The sequence below is a fragment of the Equus przewalskii genome, chromosome 28 (assembly GCF_037783145.1).
Source record: "Equus przewalskii isolate Varuska chromosome 28, EquPr2, whole genome shotgun sequence".
Classification (NCBI taxonomy): domain Eukaryota; kingdom Metazoa; phylum Chordata; class Mammalia; order Perissodactyla; family Equidae; genus Equus; species Equus przewalskii.
The window spans coordinates 37,400,717-37,425,220 of NC_091858.1; the positions used below are offsets into that span (position 1 = coordinate 37,400,717).

At 50.8% G+C, this 24,504-nt stretch overlaps 1 protein-coding gene across 50 annotated transcripts in view; it reads right to left on the reverse strand.

Annotated features, from left to right (window-relative positions):
- ARHGEF10 (Rho guanine nucleotide exchange factor 10) overlaps positions 1 to 24,504 on the reverse strand; it is a 168,924-nt gene that overhangs the window by 83,989 nt on the left and 60,431 nt on the right. For 26 of the 50 annotated variants that reach the window (XR_011534254.1, XR_011534253.1, XR_011534252.1 and 23 more), the window contains 5 exons: positions 15,425 to 15,703; positions 14,422 to 14,709; positions 10,458 to 10,524; positions 5,010 to 5,086; positions 2,844 to 2,900 (listed from right to left, as the gene is read on the reverse strand). Coding sequence is in view for 46 of the 50 variants with exons in the window: in XM_070598415.1 (XP_070454516.1) it covers positions 2,844 to 2,900; positions 5,010 to 5,086; positions 10,458 to 10,524; positions 14,422 to 14,709; positions 15,425 to 15,703 (768 nt within the window). In the remaining 4 variants the exon portion in view is untranslated. The remainder of the gene's footprint in view (positions 1 to 2,843; positions 2,901 to 5,009; positions 5,087 to 10,457; positions 10,525 to 14,421; positions 14,710 to 15,424; positions 15,704 to 24,504) is intronic. The other 24 variants (XR_011534255.1, XM_070598400.1, XM_070598421.1 and 21 more) reach the window with 3 other exon arrangements.

The window sequence follows — 24,504 nt, forward strand, 5'->3', positions numbered from 1 at the left end:
GTTTTTGCTCATTCATCGGGATACTGCAGGATTTCGTCTCCTAACATTTTATTTGGGATCCTTCACAGCACGCCTTTCTGGAGAAGGAGGTTATAAGTTTATACTAACTCCTAACTGGGCTGCACAGCCCGTCTCTTCCACTGTCCACTGGAACAGCGTGTACAACAGAGCGACCACGTGTGCCCAGGAAGTTTGCCGTCTCTGACAGGACGACACGGGTCCCATCGGGCTGTTTGGCAGATTAGTTAAGGAACTAATTAAATACAGTGAATCATTATAGATTTATTAATCTTTCTATTCCAGACACAGTCAACTTGTAAAGGAAATTTTAAATTTTGTCTAATTCTCTTGATATAAAGTTGTTCACAGAATCTTCTTAGGGTTTCTGTAAACCTCTACTGCAGGTGCACCCTCCTGATCCACCGTCCCTCCGTCTCTCTCTAACAGCATCTTTCTTCCTGGTATTACCAAAGGAAACCTTTGCATTCTTTTTTCTCTTTCTGTATTCTCTTCAGAGAACTGCTCCTTGGTTTTGCCAATTCCTTCTCTTGTTTATTTTCTGTCTTGTCATTTTTACTCTTATCATTATTATTTACTTCCTCTCCTTTCTCTGCGTTTATTCTGCTCTTCTGTAAAACTGAGATGGATGCTGAGCTAATTATTTTTTGATCTTTTATTTAACATATGTTATGATATCTATAAATCTTTGTTATTTTAAATCTATCCTGTAAGTTTTTATGTAATATTTTATTATTCAAGCCAGAATATTTTCTAATTTCCGTTCTGTTTTCATCCTTGGCCATGAATTAGGCAGTAGCGCTATTTTTAATTTTCAAATGTTTGTGTTAATTCTTTACCGATTTTATTGGGTTTTTTAAATCAAGAAATGAGGCCTAAATACCAATTCTTTGGCGTGAGTTAATATTTGCTTTGAGGAATACTACTCCATGTGTTTTTAAAAACATGTGCTTTCTGAAACTCTTCGCTTCAGGGTTCTATATATGTCCTTTTAGGTACATCATATAACGTGCTTCTATAGTCTATGAATTTTGTATTCAGGATCCCTAACAGTGGAGAGAGCTTCCTTAAAATCTGCCGCTCCAATTACACCTTTAACTATTCCTGATTTTATCTCAGGCATAATTTGCTTTACGTGTTCTGAGGCTACGTTGTTAGATCCACGCAAGTTTAGAACTGTTATCACTCTCTCTCTCGTGAGGGACTTTACACCTAGTCAAGTTTTAGGGCCTAAAATTTAATATATTGTTATGGTTATTCTGGCTATATTTTGATGGGAAATGGCCTTATATATCTTTTTCCCTCCACTTTCTTACAAATGTTCTGTATCCTTCTATATCTCTCATTAGAATCCACGGCTGGCTTTGCTATTTTATCCAACCTGAGAATTTCTTTCCCTGGCAATTGGATCCAATTTATATCTACCGTAAGTACCAATACATTTGAACTAATTCTGCCATCTTTTTCACACTTTTTGCCATGCTTTCTTATTTCACATTTTCAGATTGCATTTTTCTCTACTGGTTTGGAAGTTTAAATAGTCTATTTTGTTTCTTTTACTGGTTACCCATAAAAGGCAGACCTGACCTACCACAGTAAGAAAAAAACATCCGTACCTGTACCCTCCCCCTGAAAACGGCACAGACTCCAGCAGGCTCAGGGCCGGCCGCCCTCACCCCGAACGGTGATTCACAGCTACCACTGCCTCGCGCTTCGGCTCCTCCTGCAGTTACGCTCTAGGAAGAAGCCACGCCACTGGTGCTGTGCTAACAAGCTTTAGGTTCATTCACAAACGCATCACCTACGTGCTCACTGCTCTTTCCCGCTTCCCATCAGCTTCAGCCTCCTTTCCTGGAAGTACGACATGAAATGAGTCCGAGTGGAAAATCCCCAGTCTCCGTCTGGCATTGCCTTTGTGTCTCTCTAAAGGATTATGCTCTCGCTGGATATGGAAAGCTAGGCCGAAATGCCCCGTCAGCACTTTGGGAATATTTCCTGGGGTCTCCCAGCCCACTGTTTTTTCCCAGTTACAGTTTCCTTGTGGACAATCGTGCTTTCTCTCCTGTTGTTTTTAAGATGCTCACTGTGGACGTGGAGCTCGCCAGTCTCCACGATACGTGCTGGGTACGGACCGATGCTCGACTCTGCTCTGAATCTGTCTTTCTACAATCTGAGAACCATAGTCTTTAATTCTAGAAAATTCTTAGTAATTCCTTCTTCTGTGCTCTCATTTATATCATTTACTACACATACACCGGTACTCCTAGCCTCCATGTTTCTTACCTTTTCATGTCTTTAAGTCTTTCTGCTTCTTTAAATCACCCTATTTCAAGTGTTGTCATACAAGCAGCACACACACATATGTGCACACACCAGTATCCACCATGTACTATGAAAGAGACATTATAAAACTTCCAAAAACATATGGGCTTAATTGTAATATAGATAAATAAAACATAATCCTGTGATTCCATTTCTTAAATGGATCACGGTGATCTGTAAACATGAAGTTGTTTTGAATTTTAAAACATAACTGGGTGAGGCCTGGGGATGTGTAAGACCCCAAAATGAATTTTTGCTCATTTTTATTTTTCCTTTGTTCATTCTTTTTTAATAATTTTTCTCTTATTATAATAATCATTCCTGTTCAATGTAGAAATGCTAGAAAATAGATAAAGGAATAAAATTAAAATTATCCATTAAAAAAAAGAACATACGTGCTATGCATCTAAGGCGTATGTTTTCACAAACTAGTCATTTTTACATCCAGAGGGAAAGACTGCTAAACAGAATGTCCTAAAACTCAATTCCAGACAAAATCAAACCTGGTTCAGAGTCTGAATTTTCTCTTGGCACATCATCGTAAATGGCTTCTTCTGGATCTGAAATAAAAGGAGGAGAAACTTTAAAAATTGACCGAGACCAACAGAGGGCAATTTACATTTCACGGGGCCATCGTCTCCTACGATGTTATAATTATTCAAAAAGTTAGTTCCCAGAGCAGTTAACGGTACCTTACCAAAACATAAGCATCCTTAGTAGGCCGTTTTCTTGGGATTGAAAGCTATCCCCCTAAATGGACCAGTTGTGAAATATCTGCAACAGGCAGTCTGTCGGTTTCCAGGACAATTTGTTCCATTACTTTGTGTTCAGTTACACATCTCTATACGGCTCTTTCATCAACATTTTTAAGTTTATAAACTTAACGTGTTCTGATAAACAAGAAATCGAAAGTGTTGCACAGCGTTTCAGAAATAATGGGACGGCTGGGCCGGTGCTACGTAAGTGGGAAACCACTAACGTCCTCACCACTGGGCATGAACAGCAGGCACACGCAAGAATAAAAACGTTGAAATTTTAGGACAAGTCTCTCAAACTGTATTAGGTGGAATGTGAGTGTCCCCTGAAATTCTCACAAGTTTTCTTAAAAAAAACAAAAAGCAGGGCGTCCTCCCAGGGCAAAACCCTCGAGGGCACCGTTTTAGGCAGGGTGTGAGCGAGCAGCGCCGAGCTGGAGCTCATTGAGCACGAGAGGCCCTGCTCTCAGAGTCAAGCACACCGCCGTCTTAGCGTGAAAACCACAGCAGTGGCTGCTCACCAGCAACGCGCCAGAGCAAGAGAGACAAACGCTGCTCAAGGGTTCCTCCGACCTGGAGCCCTGGTCCCCACCCCGTCACCAGGAAGCGCACATTGAGGGACAGCCTTCCTCGCTTGCTGCCGTCAAGCTCCCATAGGGCAGACGCTTGCTTCTTTGGGATAAGATCCATTAAGTGCAAGCAAAGCAACTATTTCCACCCCTGGAGATAACGGTGAGGGGCTGCGGGTTTACAGAGCTTACTTTCAAATACCCTTAATCTAATTAACTGTCATCTGGAGAACAAAAATGAGTAATAGGAGAAATTCAGGAAAATTTCACCTTGGAAATAAAATTGCTAGAGAACAGCAAGACAATAATTTAATCCTGTAACGACCCTGATTTGACAGCCTCCTAACAGAATCACCTAATTACGCTAAGTTCTCTGTTTTGACAATGTGACAATTAAAACCATAATGAAACATTTCAGAAGACAATTTGATAAGCAGGAGATACCTAAGGTGGTTCCACCTTGTAGCCAATCCTATAAAACAACTGCACAGAAATTAGTGAGCCAGGAGGTAAGAAAGGGACAACTAGAAAAGCAATCTTTATTTTTCTTTTAAAAATTATAAAAGGGGGCTGGTATGGTGGCACAGTGGTTAAGTTTGCGTGCCCCACTTCAGCAGCCTGGAGTCACCAATTTGGATCCTGGGTGTGGACCTAAACACTGCTCATCAGGCCATGCTGTGGCAAGTGTCCATATATAAAATAGAGGAAGATGGGTACAGATGTTAGATCAGGGCCAGTCTTCCTCAGCAAAAAAGAGGAGGATTAGAGGTAGATGGTAGCTCAGGGCTAATCTTCCTCAAAAAAAAAAAATTAAAAAACAAGTCTAGCTAAAACTAGTTCAGCTTTCTCAACCACGTGGATTAGAAGGTCTAGAATGCCATCTGGTCGGCGGGTTGGCTTAACCAACCACTCACCCAATCTTCAAGGACGGTGCCACAAAGAAGCATCTCACTGGGGGATCACAAGAAAGAAGGCTCTGTCAATGCCTGGGCGTGACCTGCTCATTGTGGGCTGGGGTCAGAAGACCAGTTCCCCAAATCTACGACTTATGACAAAAACCAGAACCTGTGCCAGAAAGGAACCATCGGGAAGAGATACGTGCTGTCTGGAGGGAGTGGAAATAACCGACAGAGGAAGAGAGAGCCCTGGGGAGGCACTTCCACAGTCAGCTCTGGTTAATACTCAGGTAAAGGAATATATCTTAGAAGTTATAGACATGACACAGGTCATTGGATAGTGAGCAGAGCCTGACAGAGCACGCCGTCCCTTGGGGGACAATGCCCACACTGAGCGCGGAGAAGACTCCAGGACGGCCCGTCCAGTCCTGGCGGGGGGCGGTACGTACTCTCCATCCACGCGGTATTGGCCGGATCTGCAACCCATCGGGCGAGGGCGCTGTCTTCTTTATGGCCTCGATCTTCACTTTAAGAAAACAAACCATAAAGTCAGAATACTGAGAATCCTTCGGTCACTGGGCTGCTCAATGTCCCCAAAGCACACACACGCTGTGAGTTCAGACTGTGTATTTTCCCAGACGTCGTTATGGGACATACTGTGTGGAGAAAAACAACTTTAGATTTTCTGAGCTGCTGCCTCAGCAGTTCACAGTCTGAAAACCCTGCTCACACCCTGAGATAAGGACCTGAGCTTCAGATGACCGCCCCATGTTCCTGCTGCTTTTCCCAGAGCCCCTTTTAAAATAACCACTGAGAGGGGCCAGCCTGGTGGTGTAGTGGTTAAGTTCACGTGCTCCACTTCAGCGGCTGGGGGTCGCGGGTTCGGATCCCGGGCACAGACCTACACACCACTCATCAAGCCATGCTGTGGAAGCATCCCACATACAAAATAGAGGAAGACTGGCACAGATGTTAGCTCAGAGCCAATCTTCCTCACCAAAAAAAAAAGACCACTGAGAGTTGAGCCTGTGAAAAGTTAGTGACCTCTGCCCCAACCACCTTGTAGGTAACAGGTGCTTGCTCCCCTGCTCCATCTCCTGCTGGCCCGCGACCTGGGATGGAGGACAGCCCTCCTCCGGCTCATTACCCATCCCCCACTTTCTGGGCTCTGCGAGTAATAAATCTGGACTCTACCTCCTTTGTGCGAGTGTACTGAAACTGTGCCTTCAATCAGAACAAGCCTATGGGTTTCGCTTCCCCCAGCTGGGCGCTCGGATGCTGAGGGAGCCACCTGCTGCCCTGTGGGGGTGGCAGGTGCCCCCCCATTCAGCAGGTCATCATCTGCGTATCCTTAATTCAATCCACCAGCTCTGGCTTCTCAACACATATCCAGTCCCAATTGTCCTTCATAACTGATCACAAAGACGTGCCTCTGAACGCCCACCCCGTGCACAGCAGTGTGTCTGTCAGTCACTCCAGGAATGCGAAGGCACAGAGTCCCTGCTCCAGGGCCTGCATGGTCTTCTCTTTTCCCAGCAGACCGTCCTGAGGGCCCGTCATGTGCCACCCACGATGCCAGACTGCAGACACACCCCAGGGAGAGAGGGGCCTTCTTGCCTCCAGAGACAGGTCAGTGAGAGAAAGAGACATGAGACCACCAGAAATAAAGGATGCTCGAGACTCAACCAGCGATATGCTCACAGTGCAATGGCCAGGGGGCCAAGCCACAGAGTCCCCTCCAGACAGGGGTCCGGACGCCCCGCTGCAGGCACAGGGCAGCCAGCGGAAGGCTTCCTTCAGAAGAATAGCAAGATCTGAATCGTTCAACAAACAGAGCATCGTGCCCGTGAGAGGCAGGGCAGCAGACAACACGAGCACAGAGGTGAGTCAGACCTCCCGCCTATGGGAGCACCTCATAAGGAAAAACTGAGAGCGGTGTACCTCGACTCGAAGGAAGAGACCGGAACTGGGGTAAGCATCTAGACGTAAACATGGGAAGACGTATATATAAAAAAGAAACACTAATACTGAGCTATGTGACACACAATGCAACATTTCAGAGCAAGCGACACAGATGGAGGGTGTCACGGCAGTGGACACTCTCTCTTATTATTTTTTTTGCTGTGAGCTCTAATGAGCAGTGAAATATTTGCAAGACTTCAGGGAGAGGGAAAAGAGCAAAGGTTGTGAAACTTTCCAGATGACAGACACTTCCGCTATTCAAGGATGCACGACACGACGTGCTGCTCCTCACATGAAACAAAACAAGCTGCAACCGGTCCTCGCACTTAATCAAAGAACTCACCACGGATTTTAAAGAAGCAGTATTCTTGCTCTTCAGTTTAAAATTATCTCAAAATAGAAAATTACCCAAAAAACTAAGAGAAAAGAAAATCTGAAGCAAATGTGAACAGTACTTTAAATTATTCCTGAATGCTCCCATATGTTTAAAATACATCCTACTTTAGGAAATCATTTGAGGTTACCATCTCACTTCATTTTATATTCTTTTCCTTCTAAAAAAAATCATCCTTTCAATGGATATATTTTTCGCAGTAAGTTTTAATTACAATGACAACAATCCGTCCATCTTTAGTTACATACAGACTTTCAATTTCTAATCAGGGTCTTGGGTCGATCTGCTTTGCGACATCACTCTGTGGGTAAACAGGCAGAAAACGCCTGTCGAGTACTTTTCCCCACAGAACCTATGCATTTCTTAGAGGAATGCACATAAGGCGATATTAATACCTTCCCAGGTGCCTTAAGGACTGAGGGAAAAGCTACGTGAGCGTGGAAACAACAGCCCGGCAAGGACTCGTGAGAGAGGACCCAGTTGGCCCCCTGGCCGGCTGCTCCAGCTGACCGCCAGGTATGGAGGGGAACAGAGCCAGACACCGCGCTGGGGAGACGGCGGGCTCCCGCAGACGTGCATGAGCCGGCGCGGGCCCTCTGGGTGACATGGCCCACACCACCCCAGCTGAGGTCTTCATCGAGACTGCAGGGGGCAACGCCATCCATCCGGCTGCCACACTGGGCGCGGGAAAGCGATCACCTCCCTCCCACAGACAGAGTCCCCGCCTTCTGTCCGTACAACACAGACAGGATTCCACACCTGGGGGGATTCGCGCTTTGAAATACAGACAGGTGATGGATAAGGGAGATGATAACCTGGACAGAGGGAAGAACAGCGGCAAAGAGCTCCCAGGACCAGGGGACCCTCCTGAGGGAGTCCCGGGAAGGGAGGCTGGACAGGAAGGTTCAGTCGGGGAGAGGGCAAGAAAAAGGATGAGAAGTTTACCTTCTAGGGAAATTCATTCGTCCGTTCATTTATTCCTGAGAAACCGTGAGAGAACCCGACCTCTCAGCCCAGGAGAGGTCTTTCGGTCACAGGTGCTCACGGAGCCACACTCCCTTCTTTCAGAGTCATGATCTCCAACAGTGATCACCGACTCATCAGTGTGAGCATCTCATGACTCTCCCTCTGCCCCACTGCAACGGCAAGAAGGACAACAGCACCAAGACTGGGGGACTTACTGTCCTACCCGACGTCCAGCACGTGGCAGGCACTCGATAATTGTCCAGTAAACGGAAAAAATAATAAAAACGCACTGCCAAGCCGGGTGGTAAATATTCTAAGACTTGGTAAAACTCAGTCAGACAAAATAGACTTTAAATCAAAAAAGGTTACAGAAGACAAAGAAGAAGGTTATATATTGATTAAAGGTTCAACACAGCAAGAAGCTATAACAATTATAAACATACACGCAACTAACAAGGGGCCCCAAAATACATGAAGCAAAAATGCAGAGAATTGAAGGGAGAAATAGACAGCTTTCCAAGAATAGCTGGAGACCTCAACAGAGCACTTTCAGTAATGGACAGAACAAGCAGGCAGGGACCAACAAGGAGGCAGAGGGCGTGAATGCACCGTAGACCGCCTAGACCAACCAAGGAGCTGAAACCACAGAACTCTTAGAAGAACACACAGCTAAACAGCTTCATGACACTGGGCTTGTCAATGAGTCATTGGGTACAACACCACAAGCACAGACAATGAAGGAAAAAAACAGACAAACGACTTCATTAAAATTAAAAACTTTTGTTCATCAAAGGACACTATCGAGAGAGTAAAAAGACAACCCACAGAACGGGAGAAAACATTCACAAATCAGGCGTCTGATAAGAAATTAATATTAAGACTATATAAGACTATATAAGACTCAACAACAAAAAAACCCAACTCAAAAATGGGCAAAGGACTTGAGTGACATTTCTCCAAAGATGACATACAAACGACCAACAAGCAGGGGAAAGATGCTCAACATCATTAGTCGTCAAGGAAATGCAAATGAGACCCCGTGCAGACCCCGTGTCACATTCACTAGGATGGCTACAGTAACTGTAAAAAACCCAAAACAAGTTTGGGGAGCTCACGGAGAAACCCGTTCATTGCTGGTGGGAATGTAAAACGGTGCAGCCACTGTGGACAAGTTTGGCTGTTCCTCAGAAAGTTAGACACAGAATTATCATATGACCTAGCAATTCCACTCCCAGCTACACAGCTAAAGGAACGGAGCGTAGGCACTTGAACAGATGCTTGCACGCCAATGTTCAAAGCAGCATTATTCGTGACAGCCAAACGGTGGAAACAAACCAGGTGCCCATCAATAGATGAATGGACAAGCAAAACATTGTATGCATGCAATGGAATATCATTCAGCCTTAAAAGGGAAGGAAACTGTGACACATGCTACCACATGGGTGAACCTGAGGACACTATGCTAAGTTAAATAAGCCAGTCACAAAAGGACAAGTATTGTATGAGTCCAATTACATGAGTTACCTGGAATAGGCAAATCTTAGAGACAGAATGCACAACAGGGGCTACCCAGGGCTCAGGGAGGGGGATGGTGGGGATTACATAACAGGTGGAGTTTCCACTGGGAAGATGAAAAAGCGTGGAAAGTAGACAGTGGTGATGGTTACAGAACTCTGCAAACGTATTTAACGCCACTGAATCTTACACTTAAAAATGACAAACTTTATTTACATATTTTTTACCACAATTTTAAAATGAATAATGCGATATACCAAAAACCATAGAACAGTAGACTTTAAACAGATGAATTACATCTCCATAAGCCTGCTTAAAGACAAAGAACAGACACGCCTGCCAGGCGCCCAGCACATTGCCACGCTCGGTGGTAGATGCTCTAAGACTTGGTCACCCTGGTCTTTGCCTCTGAAGCAATCTTAGTCCAGCAGCAGAAAGGGACACAGGAGAGCACAAAGCGACAGTTACAACGCAGGTGCACACCCAGCTCTGGGAGCATGGATGAGGAGAGTTTATGAAACGAGACACTTAAGCTGGGTTTTGAAGGGTAGGCAGGAGTTTGCCTGGGGGATGGGATTTTCCTGGGCATTTGAAGCAGATGAAATCGCATTCGCGAAGGCCAGGAACATGAAAGAAAGGCTGATGACCAAATTAGCTGGGGGATTCTAGATGAAACCTGGGTTAGACAAAATCAAAACCCTTTTTTTTTTTTCCGACTGAAGGATTCTGAGAACCTTTTCGATGCTAAGGCATACTGAGTGTGCACAGGAGGCAGACCCATCTTCCGGTTCTGTCCGGCTGTGGGCTCACAGCTTCTCTTTTCCCAAACGGAACATTGACACTTGGCAGAGCCCTGGGGTTGGGGAGAACCTGATTTGGGGGGCCCTGGGCGACAGGGCAGAGTGTACAGGAGACAGAAAGGCTGAGGGGCCGGGACGGGGCTGGTCAGTGAGACCCCAGCGAGCAGAGGGAGGGCAGGGGAGCGCCCGGAAGCACTACCCTGGGTATTTCAGGAAAAGGTCACGAGCTCAGAGGAGCCATGTAAGATGAATAAAGATACCTGTTTGGAGGATCCTCGGAACTTAGAGAATTAAACTGGCTGTCTTCTGCGACTTCCTGGGTTTCTGCTGGGAGAGAGAAAAGATTCACATTGTTTTATGCCTGACAAAAGTGGTTAGGAAGCTGATTTTCATCCTTAAAATGGTCTCATATTTTCCTTTCTTATCAACAGGCTTATCTTAGCATAAAGAGGACTAACTGACAGATTCAAGATTTTTTGGCTTTTAGATAAAATCTATTCAAAATGGGATCACACCAAAGAGCAACATCCAAAGGCCTTATGAAACAGGCGGAAACGAAATGGTCCCCAAACCAACCAAGCCAGAACTAAAAAGAAACATCGTGTTCTCTCCCATTTCTTGAGTTTTTATACTAATTTACAAGTGCGATTTATTTGAAAGTGTGTCTGTGTGGCAACCTCAAAAGAGTTTCAAGGGGGGCTGGCCCCGTGGCCGAGTGGTTAAGTTCGCGCGCTCCGCTGCAGGCGGCCCAGTGTTTCGTTGGTTCGAATCCTGGGCGCAGACATGGCATCACTCATCAAACCACGCTGAGGCAGCGTCCCACATGCCACAACTAGAAGGACCCACAACAAAGAATATACAACTATGTACTGGGGGGCTTTGGGAGAAAAAGGAAAAAAAATAAAATCTTTAAAAAAAAAAAAAAAGAGTTTCAAGGGAGAAACAGTTAAGTTTGTGATATTTGAGAACGAAACATTTACACACTCATTCACACGTGCACACAAGTGCAGGCACGCTTACATACATACACATGTATACATCCTCATACATATACACTCTTACACATATGAATGACATACACACTCACATGCATGCACATACACACACAGGGTCTGTCTCACGTCCAGTCTGACTGCTCTTCTTCTCTGGTTCTGGTTTACCAAGCGGAGTGATGAGCTCAGAACTAGCAACTGGCTGTTAACAGGTACGCGGGCAAAGCTGTCCACAGAAAGCCCTTTAGAGGGATTTATTTTAGGCCAAGCAATCGTTCCTGACCACTTTCAAACTGCTCCCCGACTGACTCGACGTCCAGGAGAGCTGGGCTGGCTGCAATGAGCTGGGAGATCTCACCCACGGGAATGGGGTCTGGATCCCAATGAATTACATAACAGACACGCGTGACTCAGAGCAGGGTGTGCCGGGCAGCGCAGCAGGCAGCGCACAGGCATTAACCCGTGCGGTTCTCAAGGTCCCTGAAAGTTAGCAATCATCCCAAGGACCACGGCAGGTCAGACACAGAGCCAGGATCTGAACTCAGACCTGCCCGCTCCAACGACTGCTCTTTCACCGTCCTCCACAGCCCCAAAGAGTAACCTGCACGACCCCGGACAGACGGAAACACTCCACAAAGTCGATGAAGAAGGAACCTGCTGATGGGCAGCAAAGACTCCTCCCACAGCAACTTGTTCTCCCTGCAGCTGCGTCAGGGGCCTCCTGTCCGTAAACGCACAGCACACGCCTTCTCTCACCGCCCGTCCACCGCAGGGCCCAGATCCAGCGTCTGCTGACACACGACACCTTCGAGAAGGAGAGGGCGGAAGACGAGCAGCTCAGGAGGAAGTGCTCGCACCGGACACAGTGACTGCTCCTCTCTCAGTGCTCTGGGAGGAACCAGAAGCTCCCTCCACGCAGCAGACCACCCTGGGTCTGGCCCCCGGACATTCTGTCCTAACAAACAGAAGCAGGACCCCCAAAGCCATTTTTCAGAATTGGTTTTGGGCAGTGGGGAAAACAACAGGTTCCAACTGTTTCCGTATGTCCAGGCTCTCACTTGTGGTGGGGCGCCCCATGTGCAGGGGAGGCTGGGACGTGCGCCCCCCACAGCCCGCAGCCCTGCCCACAGGCCACAGCGCAGGTCCGGGCTCCGACCCCTGGCCTCCTGCCAAAGTCCACACGTTCTCCACCACCTTGTTTCTCTTCAAAGGCTCAAAGACAGACGCGGACACGCTTGTCCCTGATTTGGGGACATACCACAGGGTTTAGTTAGAGTCTCATTAACAGCTCTGGGTTGATGGCACAAAAATAAGCAAATGTCTTTAAAATAATGCTAAACTATTTTTAAATAAATCACTTTAAATAAAAGTTTAATTATTTGGCCATTTATTTTTTAAAATAGCCAAATTACTATAAAATCAGTATGTTTTCCTAAGCACACTATCTCCTTAAATCCACACTTCCTTATTTGTGACTGTCCTTGCTCTTTACAGCTACAGAATAAGAACAGTATTGTTGATCGCGGTAAATTTCCAGGATGATTGCCAATCACAACAGGAAAACATATGGGAGAACATCTACCCTAAAACCTCTGTGGTTTCCGAAACATAAAACCACATTTTTCTTGAAAGAAGACTGTTTATCTCAATTGTTACTGACTGGGAAAGAGAGACCCTTTTTCTGAGATCTCACACAAAGATAAATCAGGATTCCGTGTCTGAGAGCCACTGCCCTAGGTGCGACTCTGGTCCATGGCAACATCTCGTACGGGGTGTCCTGGGACAGACGACAGAGAAACAGACTCAGGCGAGAACAGGAGGAACACAGCCCGGGAGGGCTGCTCCCGAGCAGACCCCGCTGCGCTCTGCCAAGCAAGGGCCCGGCTCGTATTTCAGGAGCCCTCTTGGCACTGGGATCTGCAGGGGCGACGGCAGGTGCCCACGGCCTCACCCCGGAGAACAGTAACTCTTGCACAATGTCTGTCTTCGTCCACACCAGCTGCTCTAACAGGACACCACAGACGGGGGCTCATGAACCACAGACACGAATTGCTCAGAGTCACTGAGGCTGGAAGTCAGATCAGGTGCCAGCATGGTCACCTTCTGGCGAGGCCGTCTTCCCGTCTCAGACGGCATCTTCTCCCTACCTCCTCACATGGGGGAGGGGTCGAGGGAGCTCTGTGGGGTCTCTCTTATAAGGGCACTCATCCCATCCTGGGGGCTCCACCCTATCAGCTCACCACGTCCCAAAGGCCCCACCTCCTAACGCCATCACATGGGGGTCAGGTTTCAACACAGGAATCTGGGGGCCCATTCAGACCGTACTTTCAAGGCTAAAAAAATTAAGTTTTGCAAAAAGAGCTGGCAGCAAAACAATAGTGCCAAGTGTCATCCGTAAAGATGACAGAGCGAGCTTCTCAAACCACATCGTTCTACACTGCACGTCAGCCCCTTCTCACTAAGGAGAGGGGAAGGCGGTGACTCAAGCCAACAGCCCATCATAGATCAAGGACACCGAGGCGAGGACGCAGCCACGGGCACCAGGGTCCTGGCTCCAGGACAGTGGCTCCTCCTGATGCTTTTGCAGTGGGGTCAGCAGGGGAGGGGGCACACTACCTTGTCGCGAGGCCAGTAAACCCCTGCACCTCCCCTCCCTGTGTGCGGCTGGTTTCCTGAAAACTCTGATTCTCGCAGACTTTGCCTCCATGCACAGCTTCTCAATGTGCTGGCTACACACCTCCCAGGTCTCTGCTCTCAAAGAAGAAAGACGTCGGGGGGAGGGGGGGGTACAGAGAGCCTTCTGAGTCCCTCCCCTTGGTTCCCGTGAACGAAGACCCCAGCAGAGGGGCTGACCTCAAAGAGCCTGCAGCTCACGGACCAGCAGATCACACAAAAGCACACACATACGTAACCATGATTTGGAATAAAACGTGATAAACACCCTGCCGGCAAAATGCACGAGGTTTGGGAGCACCGGGGGGTGGGGAGGCTGGGATGCGGGGTGACGTTCACACACATCTTCCCTGACAAGATGCGCTAACACGTTCCAGATGGGACACCACCGCAAACAACCACCTCATACTTTCCTTGGTTGTTGCTCCTGTCACGGGGCTCATTTCCCAACTTGGAAAACCGACATCTAAGGACCCGGGGAGACAAGAAGAGAGAGGAGGCACAGGCTTATGAAGCCGACGGGGCGCTCGCGGTGCTACGGAGACAGGAGGAGAACTACCTTCTTCGTCCAGAGACGTGGCACGGATGATGACGGGGCTGGAGTAGGCCGGCAGGAGCAGGGGCAGGCTGCAGGGCACGGCATAGCCACAGGGCACGGGCACCGAGTACCCGCTGGGCACGTGCAGGCTCACACTCTCGTCCTCGGCCTCCGGGTCTGGGGGTGGGGGCTGGTCTTCCTGGAAGGGCGTGATGTCAATGACGGAGTAGGGGTTGACTCTGGTTGGGGCCACAAGTTTAGTCGGCTCCACCGGTGCAGCTGTGTCTGTTCCTGACCCGCTTTCACCTCCTGGAGGCAAACACAGCCATCAAGGGCACGGCCTGCATGCTCTCCTGGGGCGGAGCCAACAAGGACGTGGGGAGCCCCCCGGAGCCCCCATCCATGCAACGCCGGGTCACCCTAGAGACGCCAGATCCCATGGGCCCTAGGGGGAGCGTGCTGGGAGCACCTCCCTCTGGGGAAGGGTGGAAAATGGCACATCGGTGGGACCACCTCCGGGGGCAGGTGGTGCCCATGGACCGGCAGCTCCCAGGACGGCTCGGCTAACAAGACGAGTGAGGCAGAAGCCGCCAGACGGACAGGAATCACTAACTAGGAAGAAAGGCTTTTGTTACAAAGAAAGGCAAGGCTGGCCCCCCCGGTCAGTGAAGGAAGACAGCCAACCTCACCTCCAAACTACTGCAACTCAAACAGCATCATTTTCAACAATATTTCCTGTAACAGAGGGATATGCTGCTGAGGCCATTTTTACTGGAGAATAGCGACACCTGTTCCCTCCAAAATGTAAACAGAGAGGGAGATTGGCGAGACTGAAGATCAGTGGAAAACAGTACAGATAAAGAAACCTGGCCAAATCTAAATAGGTCATTTCCGTTCCCACGGCATCACAGAAACGTCACAGATCCCTCGCTCCTGGACACCCACTGTCCCCAGGAGGGTCCCACGCAGCACGAGGGAGGGAGTCAGGGAGCCGCCTGGGTGCCGTGGTGACCCGAGGACTTACCTGAGCCGGTGTCGGCCCTGGCGTTGGCCTCGGTGGTGGCATTGGCCTCAGCGGTGGCATTGGCCCCGGTGGTGGCATTGGCCTCGGCGGTGGCATTGGCCCCGGTGGCGGCAGTGGCTTCAGGGGCAGCACTGGCCTCGGAGGCGGCTCCTGCGTTGCTCTCCGTGGGGGCGCCCGGGGCTTGCCTGTCTGCTTCTGGAATCTCATCTCCGCTGTCAAAATCGAACAGCTCTCCGTCCTCCTCTTCGTTGTTGTTAGTGTCGTATTTCACTTCGCTTTCTGGGGGTTAAGAGAACGTAAATTACAGCGTTAACATTGACTACTAGCAAAATGACTTCCACAGCCCTGAGCAAGGGCAGAAGCCACGCAAGGCCCCGGCTGGGCAGCCGGACGCTGATCAAGTCACCTCCGCTGTGCGGCTGGTCGGCCTTTTTACTGGGAAGAAATAATACCTGTCTTTAGGCTTTTGGGTCAGTGGCCTTGATTTTCTTTTATGGGACCTGCAACTCACAGTTTGGGAAGGGAAAGAGAAGGAAGGAAGGAAGGAACACTGTCCACATCTTAAAGACCTCTACCACGGACTTAGAAATCCATCAAGAAAATGAACTCGTGGTGGCAAGTCCGACCCCTGGGAGGGCGCCTGTAACATGGCCGTCCCTGTTCACGTGCAGTAACGGCTCCATCCGCGTTACCACCCGCCTGGCAGGCCGCATGCCGTCCCCACGCAGCATCTAGGCCCTGAGTTACTCACGCCGCCTGGTCATGAGCATTTCTTCCAGACCAGGGAGGGCGGGAGGGGACGCCAAGATGGGCTGACACAAGTGCTTTCACATCACAAACAATAAGACTTCTCATGGGAACTTTTAAAAGAAAAAAAGAAAAGTCAGCTGAATTCACTTTTTAAGGACCCAAACACTGTCTGTGCCATAAACCCAAGTCACTAGACGGTGACTTTCTTTAAAAAACTTTTTTAGGGGGAAAAAACCCTGAAATTATATTGTTGTGAAATGGTAGTAAAATCCTCTATGTCTACCTGTGTTTTGTGTACATTACATATAAAAACACTAAATAAATTATCAATATTTTGTTTAAAAGGAAATGGTGACTGCAGTCGAAAGGCACAAACCTGCGGTTAGGAGACAAGCGGGTCCCGGGAGGCACCGTGCGGCACGTGACGCCGTCAAAAACAAACCACCTCACCCTGTTTCCTCCGTGCTAATTTCACACTGGACAGTAAATAAGGGAAAAGTACGAAATGAGAGCTGTGGCAGGTGCTTCTCCCACGCAGAGAAGCGCCTACCCTGTGAGTCTGTGAAAGGAGTCACCACAGAACACTGCAGGGCCCTGAAACTCCTCGCTGGACCAACGGGCAGAAACGCTCACCTTCAGGGCCAAACGATTTGTCCGGGTGGCCAAAGAGAAAAGGGAAAGGGAAAAATGGGAAAAAAGGAGCCTGCAGTGGAAGGGAGTTCAACCAACTTAAACACCTAACGTCTTTTGCTCAAGCCCCCAGCATCCCCACACCCCACCCCGGGTTCCTTCTTCTGTCACCTGCAAAATACTTCCCCACCCAGAAGGCAGAGGGACCTCACCAACCCCTGCCCAAGCCAGACCCTTTCTTCTGGCCCTCCCAGTTCCGTCCTCTGGCACCTCCTGGTCTCATCCCCTGGAACCACCTGGTCCCACCCCCTTGGAACCACCAGGTCCTGTCCCCACTTCACCAGGTAAGAAACCTGTAGGGTGCAGGTAGAGGGTGGAGGTGGAGGGTACAGGTGGGGTGCAGGTGGAGGGTGTAGGCGGAGGGTACAGGTGGAGGGTGCAGGCGGAGGGTGCAGGTAGAGGGTGTAGGTGAGGTGCAGGTGGAGGGTACAGGTGGAGGGTGCAGGCAGAGGGTGCAGGTAGAGGGTGCAGGTAGAGGGTGTAGGTGGGGTGCAGGTGGAGGGTACAGGTGGGGTGCAGGTGGAGGGTGCAGGTGGAGGGTGCAGGTGGAGGGTGCAGGCGGAGGGTGCAGGTAGAGGGTGTAGGTGGGGTGCAGGTGGAAGGTGCAGGTAGAGGGTGTAGGTGGAGGGTACAGGTGGAGGGTGCAGGTGGAGGGTGTAGGTGGGGTGCAGGTGGAGGGTGCAGGTGGAGGGTACAGGTGGGGTGCAGGTGGAGGGTACAGGTGGAGGGTGTAGGTGGAGGGTACAGGTGGAGGGTGCAGGCGGAGGGTGCAGGTAGAGGGTGTAGGTGGGGTGCAGGTGGAAGGTGCAGGTAGAGGGTGTAGGTGGAGGGTACAGGTGGAGGGTACAGGTGGAGGGTGCAGGTAGAGGGTGTAGGTGGGGTGCAGGTGGAGGGTGCAGGTGGAGGGTACAGGTGGGGTGCAGGTAGAGGGTACAGGTGGAGGGTGTAAGTGGAGGGTACAGGTGGAGGGTGCAGGCAGAGGGTGCAGGTAGAGGGTGTAGGTGGGGTGCAGGTGGAGGGTACAGGTGGGGTGCAGGTGGAGGGTGCAGACAGGTGGAGGGTGCAGGTAGAGGATGTAGGTGGGGTGCAGGTGGAGGGTGCAGGTGGAGGGTACAGGTGGGGTGCAGGTGGAGGGTACAGGTGGAGGGTGTAGGTGGAGGGTACAGGTGGAGGGTGCAGGCGGAGGGTGCAGGTAGAGGGTGTAGGTGGGATGCAGGTGGAAGGTACAGGTAGAGGGTGTAGGTGGAGGGTGCAGGTGGAGTGCAAGTTAAGGGTGCTCTGAGAGGGGGACACTCCAGGACTGACTTCAGGATTCAGAGGGCATCTGAGACAGCCTGTCTTGGGGAGTCATCCACAGGGACAGATCCTATATGCTCAAACGCTTTGCCCACAAAGAGGCAGATCGATGGATGCCATCTATCGTCCTGGGAGACAGAAGGCCGCCCTGGAGCAAAGTAGCAGCACTCGGGGGACAACAGCCAGCGTGCTGCAGGCGGGCGGCAGCGCCAAGCTGCAGGGAGCAGCAGGGGTAGCTGGAGCCTCTTCTCTCACATTGCCCACATGCTGGCGGCAGGAGGACTGGAGCCTGCACACCGCCCTGTGTCTTAAGAGGCCACACTGAATGGGCACTCCAGGCAAATCACAGGTCAGGCCTGTTCCCCAGGAGACGCTCTGCGTGAGCTGAGTCACGCTCCTGCACTTACACGGGGGACTCGCTCTCAGAACAGAGAGACCTGGACCCTCAGGGCCCACAGGGACTCCTCGAGAAGAGGTGAGGGCGTGAGCACAAGAAGAGAGAAGGGGAAACGGCGTCACAAGGTCAGTGTGAGCCGACCTCACTCCCTCTGCCAGCACCCCAGCCTGCTCCAGGGGAACCCACGGCCAGGGGTGGCTCCTCTCCTGTTCCAGAGCTGCATCTCCTCTACCTGCGAGGGACGCAACACCACACGCATGGAAGCTCCAGCCCTGACAGGCTGTGGAGTGGATCTGTGCCCGGTCCCTTCACGACCACTCCACCCAACACTCCAGCCAAAGCAACTACGTCACATGTGCCTTCCGTATTTTAAAAGGAGCCCTTGGGGAATGCAGGCATTTGAAGTGGAGTCACCTTAGAGCTGAATAAACACTGGATCAGAGACTGGTCTTGGGGGAGGTGGTGCCTTTTGGTGGAGAGGCGATGGAGGGGTGGAGGACCCCCACACACACACTGTCCCCCGTGCAGAGGCAGCAGAGGCACATGGGGCCACAGGAGACGGCAGGGAGGGGGGCGTCTCCCTGTCGGTCAGGGTGGGCGTGGCGTGAGGCTGGGCAGGGGCCGTCCCACACCAAAGGACACACCCTGTAGATTCCTCTCACATGAGGGACCAAGAGGCGTCAGACGCACAGAAATAGGAAGCAGACAGGGGGGTGAGTGTGGAGTGGGGACAGAGTCCCAGTCTGGGAAGATGAAGAGTTCTGGAGACCGAGACGGGGATGGTGGTCGCTGACAACAATGTGACTGTGCTTAAGGTTACTGAAGTCTACACTTGAAAATGGTTAGGATGGCCAACGTTATGTACACTTTATGGCAATAAAAAAAAAAAAAAACCTTGTCGTTGATCATTTAGTCCCTTTCTTCACAAACACACAGAGCAAACATTAGCAGTGGGTGCCTCTGGGCCACTGTGAACGAGTGGTATTTTCCACTATGTGCTTTTCCACAGTTTGCAAATTTTCTACAACAAATAAATTTCTTGTCCGTCTCACGGCTGTGTTTCTGGTTTAAAAACACGTTTCTGCTTGGCAGTCTAATCCTTGTGAAGCATGTTAACCCTCTGATGTTCATATTTAAACATAAAACTGACCCATTTCCTAGACGTCAGAAGAGAGAATTTCAGCCTAACCCAGTAAAACAATGAACCCCGGGCGGGCGCTGGAAGTCGGGGACCCGCCACCTCCCACCTTCGGTCTCGCTGACTCAGCAACTTTCTAACCAGCCCCAACTGTGCGCCAAGAGGTAGGACGACAACACGTGTCTCAGGAGGTCTTCTTGCTCCATCCTCAAGTCGTCGGTTTATTCACTGAAATAAACCAGTGAACACATCTTACAGCAACAAATCTCTTTCAGGAAAACTAAAAGTTCCAGGACATTTTCCAAATACAATTGTTATCATCTCCTTAAGTTATTTTTTGCCAGATAAATACGATGGGGAAATGACACTAGTGAAACACCCTGACAAAAGCGATGGAGAAATGACGCTAGCTTTGACTCAGCGACGTGACAAACCACCCTGGGCTCCGCTCAGACTCCTCAGGGCTGTGACGCCGCATCCCATGCCAGCTTCTTCTTTTGTCGACACTCTTCTTGGGAAATTATATTTTACCACTGCTAAACTTCAAGAATGAGAGAAAATGCCCCTAAAAGGGATTTTTAAAAAATTGTTTAAAAAAAAAAAAGCTTGACAAGGTCCAGCACAAAACAGGCTCTTAAATACTAGTGAAGGGATGAAACACTTAAAACACAAACCAGGGGACCTGAAACACAGGCTCGGCCCCGTGAAGGAAGACAGTTGTTCTCGTTTCCCGTCTTGAGGAAGGAAGCAGGCAGCAGGGGCGGGTCCGAGCAGGGAAGCAGAACGGGACGATGCCCACTCCCGGAGGCAGGTGGGAATTACCGAGAGAGGGACTCACAAGCCCGGATGGGCCACAGGCTCCTGGTGGACAGGCCCGGGTCCTGCTCACCACCACTACGCGGCCCTCAGTGCGAAGCCTGCCACACACACTGCGCGCTCCGTGCTTGCGCGAATGAAGGAAGGAGTGATGAAGAGGCGGGTGCGTTACCCTTTTTGTGCCAAAAATGCTCTTCTTCGCTAACAGAACTTTAAGGAGAATCCCATTCAATGAAATGGAATAAAAGCAACGAAGAAATTCCTCCAAAGGTTTAAATCTTCTTAATCTACAACACGACCCCACCTGTAGCGCGTGTGATGCCCTGAGACACCCGCAGGTCCCAGACAGCCTCTCCCTTCCACAGAGACAAGTACGAGCAGCTGCTGTGAGAGCCGCTCCTCCATCTGCCCCCAACGCCGTGACGAAAATACTCCCACTGCACGTTAAACAACCTCAGAGCGAGGGACATCACAGACTCCTCCTAGAATTCAGTTCGAGGGGAAAAAAATTGCCTTTCTGCATTTCTGTCCTGCGGCAAGGACCCAGAGAGCAGGCTGTGCTCCACAGTGACCACCCCTGTGGCCCCATCAGCACGGGGAGCCCTCTCCTGAGCTGGGCCGCCCCTGCACCCCGGCTGGTGCCCCCACGTCTCCATGTACGCCTCAGTAAGACCACATGCCTGGATGCCACTGTTCTCATATAAGTGACGGCAATGCTGAACTTTTATACAGCAAGTGTGTGCTGAGCACTTTCTCTGTCCCAGACACTCTTCTGGGTCCTTGGGGTGCCTCGGAAATCCCTGACCTCGTGGAGCCTACAGAGATTCCCCTGGGGAACCTTCCGGTCTAGTGCGGCCAGAGCGGGGCCCATGGTGAAGAGCGATGCAGAGTGTCTTTGAAAAACCTGAACTTTGGGGCCTTGAGCTTAGCTCCCACATCAGCTGTGATGGGCTGAACTGTGTCCCCACAAAATTCCTATGTCCTAACCCCAGTACTCCAGAACGTGACCTTATCTGGAAATATTTCACTGCAGACGTAGTTAGGATAAGGTCATCCTGGAGCGATGGGCCCTAATCCCACATGACTGTGTCCTTACGAGGAGGAGAAAGACACACACAAGGGAACATCACGCGACGAGAGGGGCAGAGACAAAGCTTCCACAGCCAAGGAACGCCCACGGGGCCGGCCCACCAGAGCTGGGAGACGCAAGGAGCGAGTCCACCCAGGGTCTCAGGGGAGCACGGCCCTTGCTGTAAATTATGTGGTTAGTGCCCTGGAGTGAACTGGACCTAGTGACCCTGTGCACAGCAGAGCGGAACCCTGCTCGGTCTTCTCGCTCGGTCCTCTCCCCCTCCAGCACCACGTCAGACAAGGCTCTGCTGCTATTCACAAGGTTTCCACCCCGATTTTTCCAGAAGCGGGTGGCCAGGTCCTTCTTCCTAGTCTGTCCTAGTCTGGAAGCTCTGCTGAGACCCGTCCATCACAGGTGACCCTGCTGGTATTTGAAACAACGGTGGCACAGCTTTCAGCAACATGCAGCCACCACAGTAAGACAACCAACAGGCACGTGGTGTGGTTCCCTGACCGGGACATGAACCCGGGCCGCGGCAGCGAGGGCTCTGAATCTTAACCACTAGACCCCGAGGGCTGGCTGCTATCAATTACCGATGACATTAATGTCTCTGAAAAAGCTTTCGGTGGGTCTGGAATTCAGCAGTCATTAGCTGGATCATTGTGGGTCGGCTCGCTTCCTGATCACACGTATGAAAGATGCAGAAGTGGCCGTGCACAGAGCGCGACACAAAGGAGACGATGCGGACAACGGCGAAGTCCCTCCCTGGACCCAAAGCTGGGCTGGGAGCAGAGCGTGGGAGGAGACAGCCTCCGGCAGACCCCAAGGTCACTGCCCGAGGGCAGGAGGAACAGCACAGGAGTGGGGACGAGGGGCCTGGACGCTGCTCTGTGCCACCTCCTGGTGCCGACAGCAGCACGGACAACCAGCCCAGATGGCCAAGCGCAAAGGCCACAGAGCACCCACGTGCACCAGCCCCCGCGCCGCCCGCTCTGGCGCTCAGCCCAAATCAAAGCCGGTGCCTGGCTCACGAGCATGTGCCTGTGGCGGGGGCGGGGGGGAGGTCCTCTAGGGAGAATGTCCCTCTGGCCACAGCCCACGCTTTCCAGGAAAACCGCAGCCTCCACTGCACTCAAGAGTCGCTCCCCGTGGCTGACCAGTCATCAGCAGGACGCACCAACCCTCCCCCAACAGCAGCCATCTGCACTCAGGACTCAGGCCGCCGTCCCTCACAGGCAGGGCCCCTTGGCTGAAGCCCGATTCCCAAGCAAGCTGACTGCTGACACTCATCAGGAAGCGATTATCTGCCCATCAATTTAAGCACCAATTTCTAAAACAAGTTATGAAGCAGAACCTTTTAAGAACTGCTACATTTCTACTTATTGTGAAAATATGACCACACACGTTTCAGTCTACACCTACACGCAAGAGGAGGAAACTACCTGGAACCCAATCTTTAAAACCCTTTTGTTGGCAGCAGGACCATCTGATAGAACTTTCTGGGACAACAGAGACGTTCTGTGCTGCCCAGCAACAGCCGTGAGCCACGTGCAGCTGTGAGCACTTGGGAATGGCCGCTGTGACCAAGGAAGGACTGGTTCCTGTTATTTAATTCCGATTAACTCTAGTTTACACAGACTTGTGCCTCGAGGCTCCCACAGCGGACGGTGCAGGCCTGAGTCGCAGGCTGCTGGAGAAGGAAGCTGAGTCCACACACCCTGCAAGGCCCCCACCTGTGCCTGTGTCGACAGGAGCTAGAGGTGAGGCTCAAATCTAGTCGTTGTTGTTTTAAATGGACTTTAGTTTTTTGAGCAGTTTTAGGTTCACAGCAAAATTGAGGGGAGGGTGCAGAGATTTCCCACGAACCCCCCGTCCCCTCACATGCACAGCCTTTCCAATATCAACATCCCCAACAGATGGAGCGTTTGTCACAATCGATGAACGTGCACTGACACGTCATCATCACCCAGAGTCCATGGCTTCCGTTAGGGCTCACTCCGGGTGTTGTACGTACGTTCTGTGGGTTTGGACAAATGTATGATGACAGGTACCCATCATTACAGTATCACACAGTATCACTGCCTAAAACTCCTCTGCTCCACCTGTTCCTCCCTTCCCCCAACCGCTGGCCACCCCTGATCTCTTTACGTCCCCATAGTTTTGCCTTTTCCAGAATGTCACACAGTTGGAACCACACAGTGTGTATGTGGCCTTTTCTTTCACTTAGCCACATGCATTTAAGGCTCCTCCACGTCTTTTCATGGCTTGACAGCTCGTTTCTTTTTAGCACCAAATACTGTCCCATGGTCTGGAGGGAGCACAGTTTATCCGCCCATCTGCTGAAGGGCATCCGGGTTGCTTCTAGGTTTTGGCGATTTTGAATAAAGCTGCTCTAAACATCCACATGCAGGTTTTGTGTGGACTTAGGTTTTCAGCTCCTTTGGGTAAAGACCAAGGAGTGCATGGTAAGCGGATGTGCTGTTTTGTAAGAAACTGCCACGCTGCCTTCCACGGTGGCGGCCACATTCTGCATTCCCACTGGCCATATGTGCGTGCCGTGGGCGACGAGGCCCTCCCGGGTGGGAACAGATCAGAACGCCGAGGGCCTGCGGGACCCACCCTGGCCCCCGCTCCACCGGGCCCCCCGTGCTGCTCAGCCATCCTCATGGGGGGCCGGGGTCCACAGCCATTTCAAACCTCCTCTCCTCTCCCCAACCTTCAGCACCCTCTTCCTCTCTCATCATCACCAAAATGCTGCCTGAAGAAATGGCCTCAATGTCCTGCCACCAAGCACTCCCTGTGCCCTCTCGGGAGACGGCGATGGCACAGGAGCACCCTCCTGGGTCGAAGGTGGCACCCACCTTCCCTCTCAGAGGCCCCCCGGGAGTGCACTCCATCCTGCCAGCACCCGTGGGGAGGGG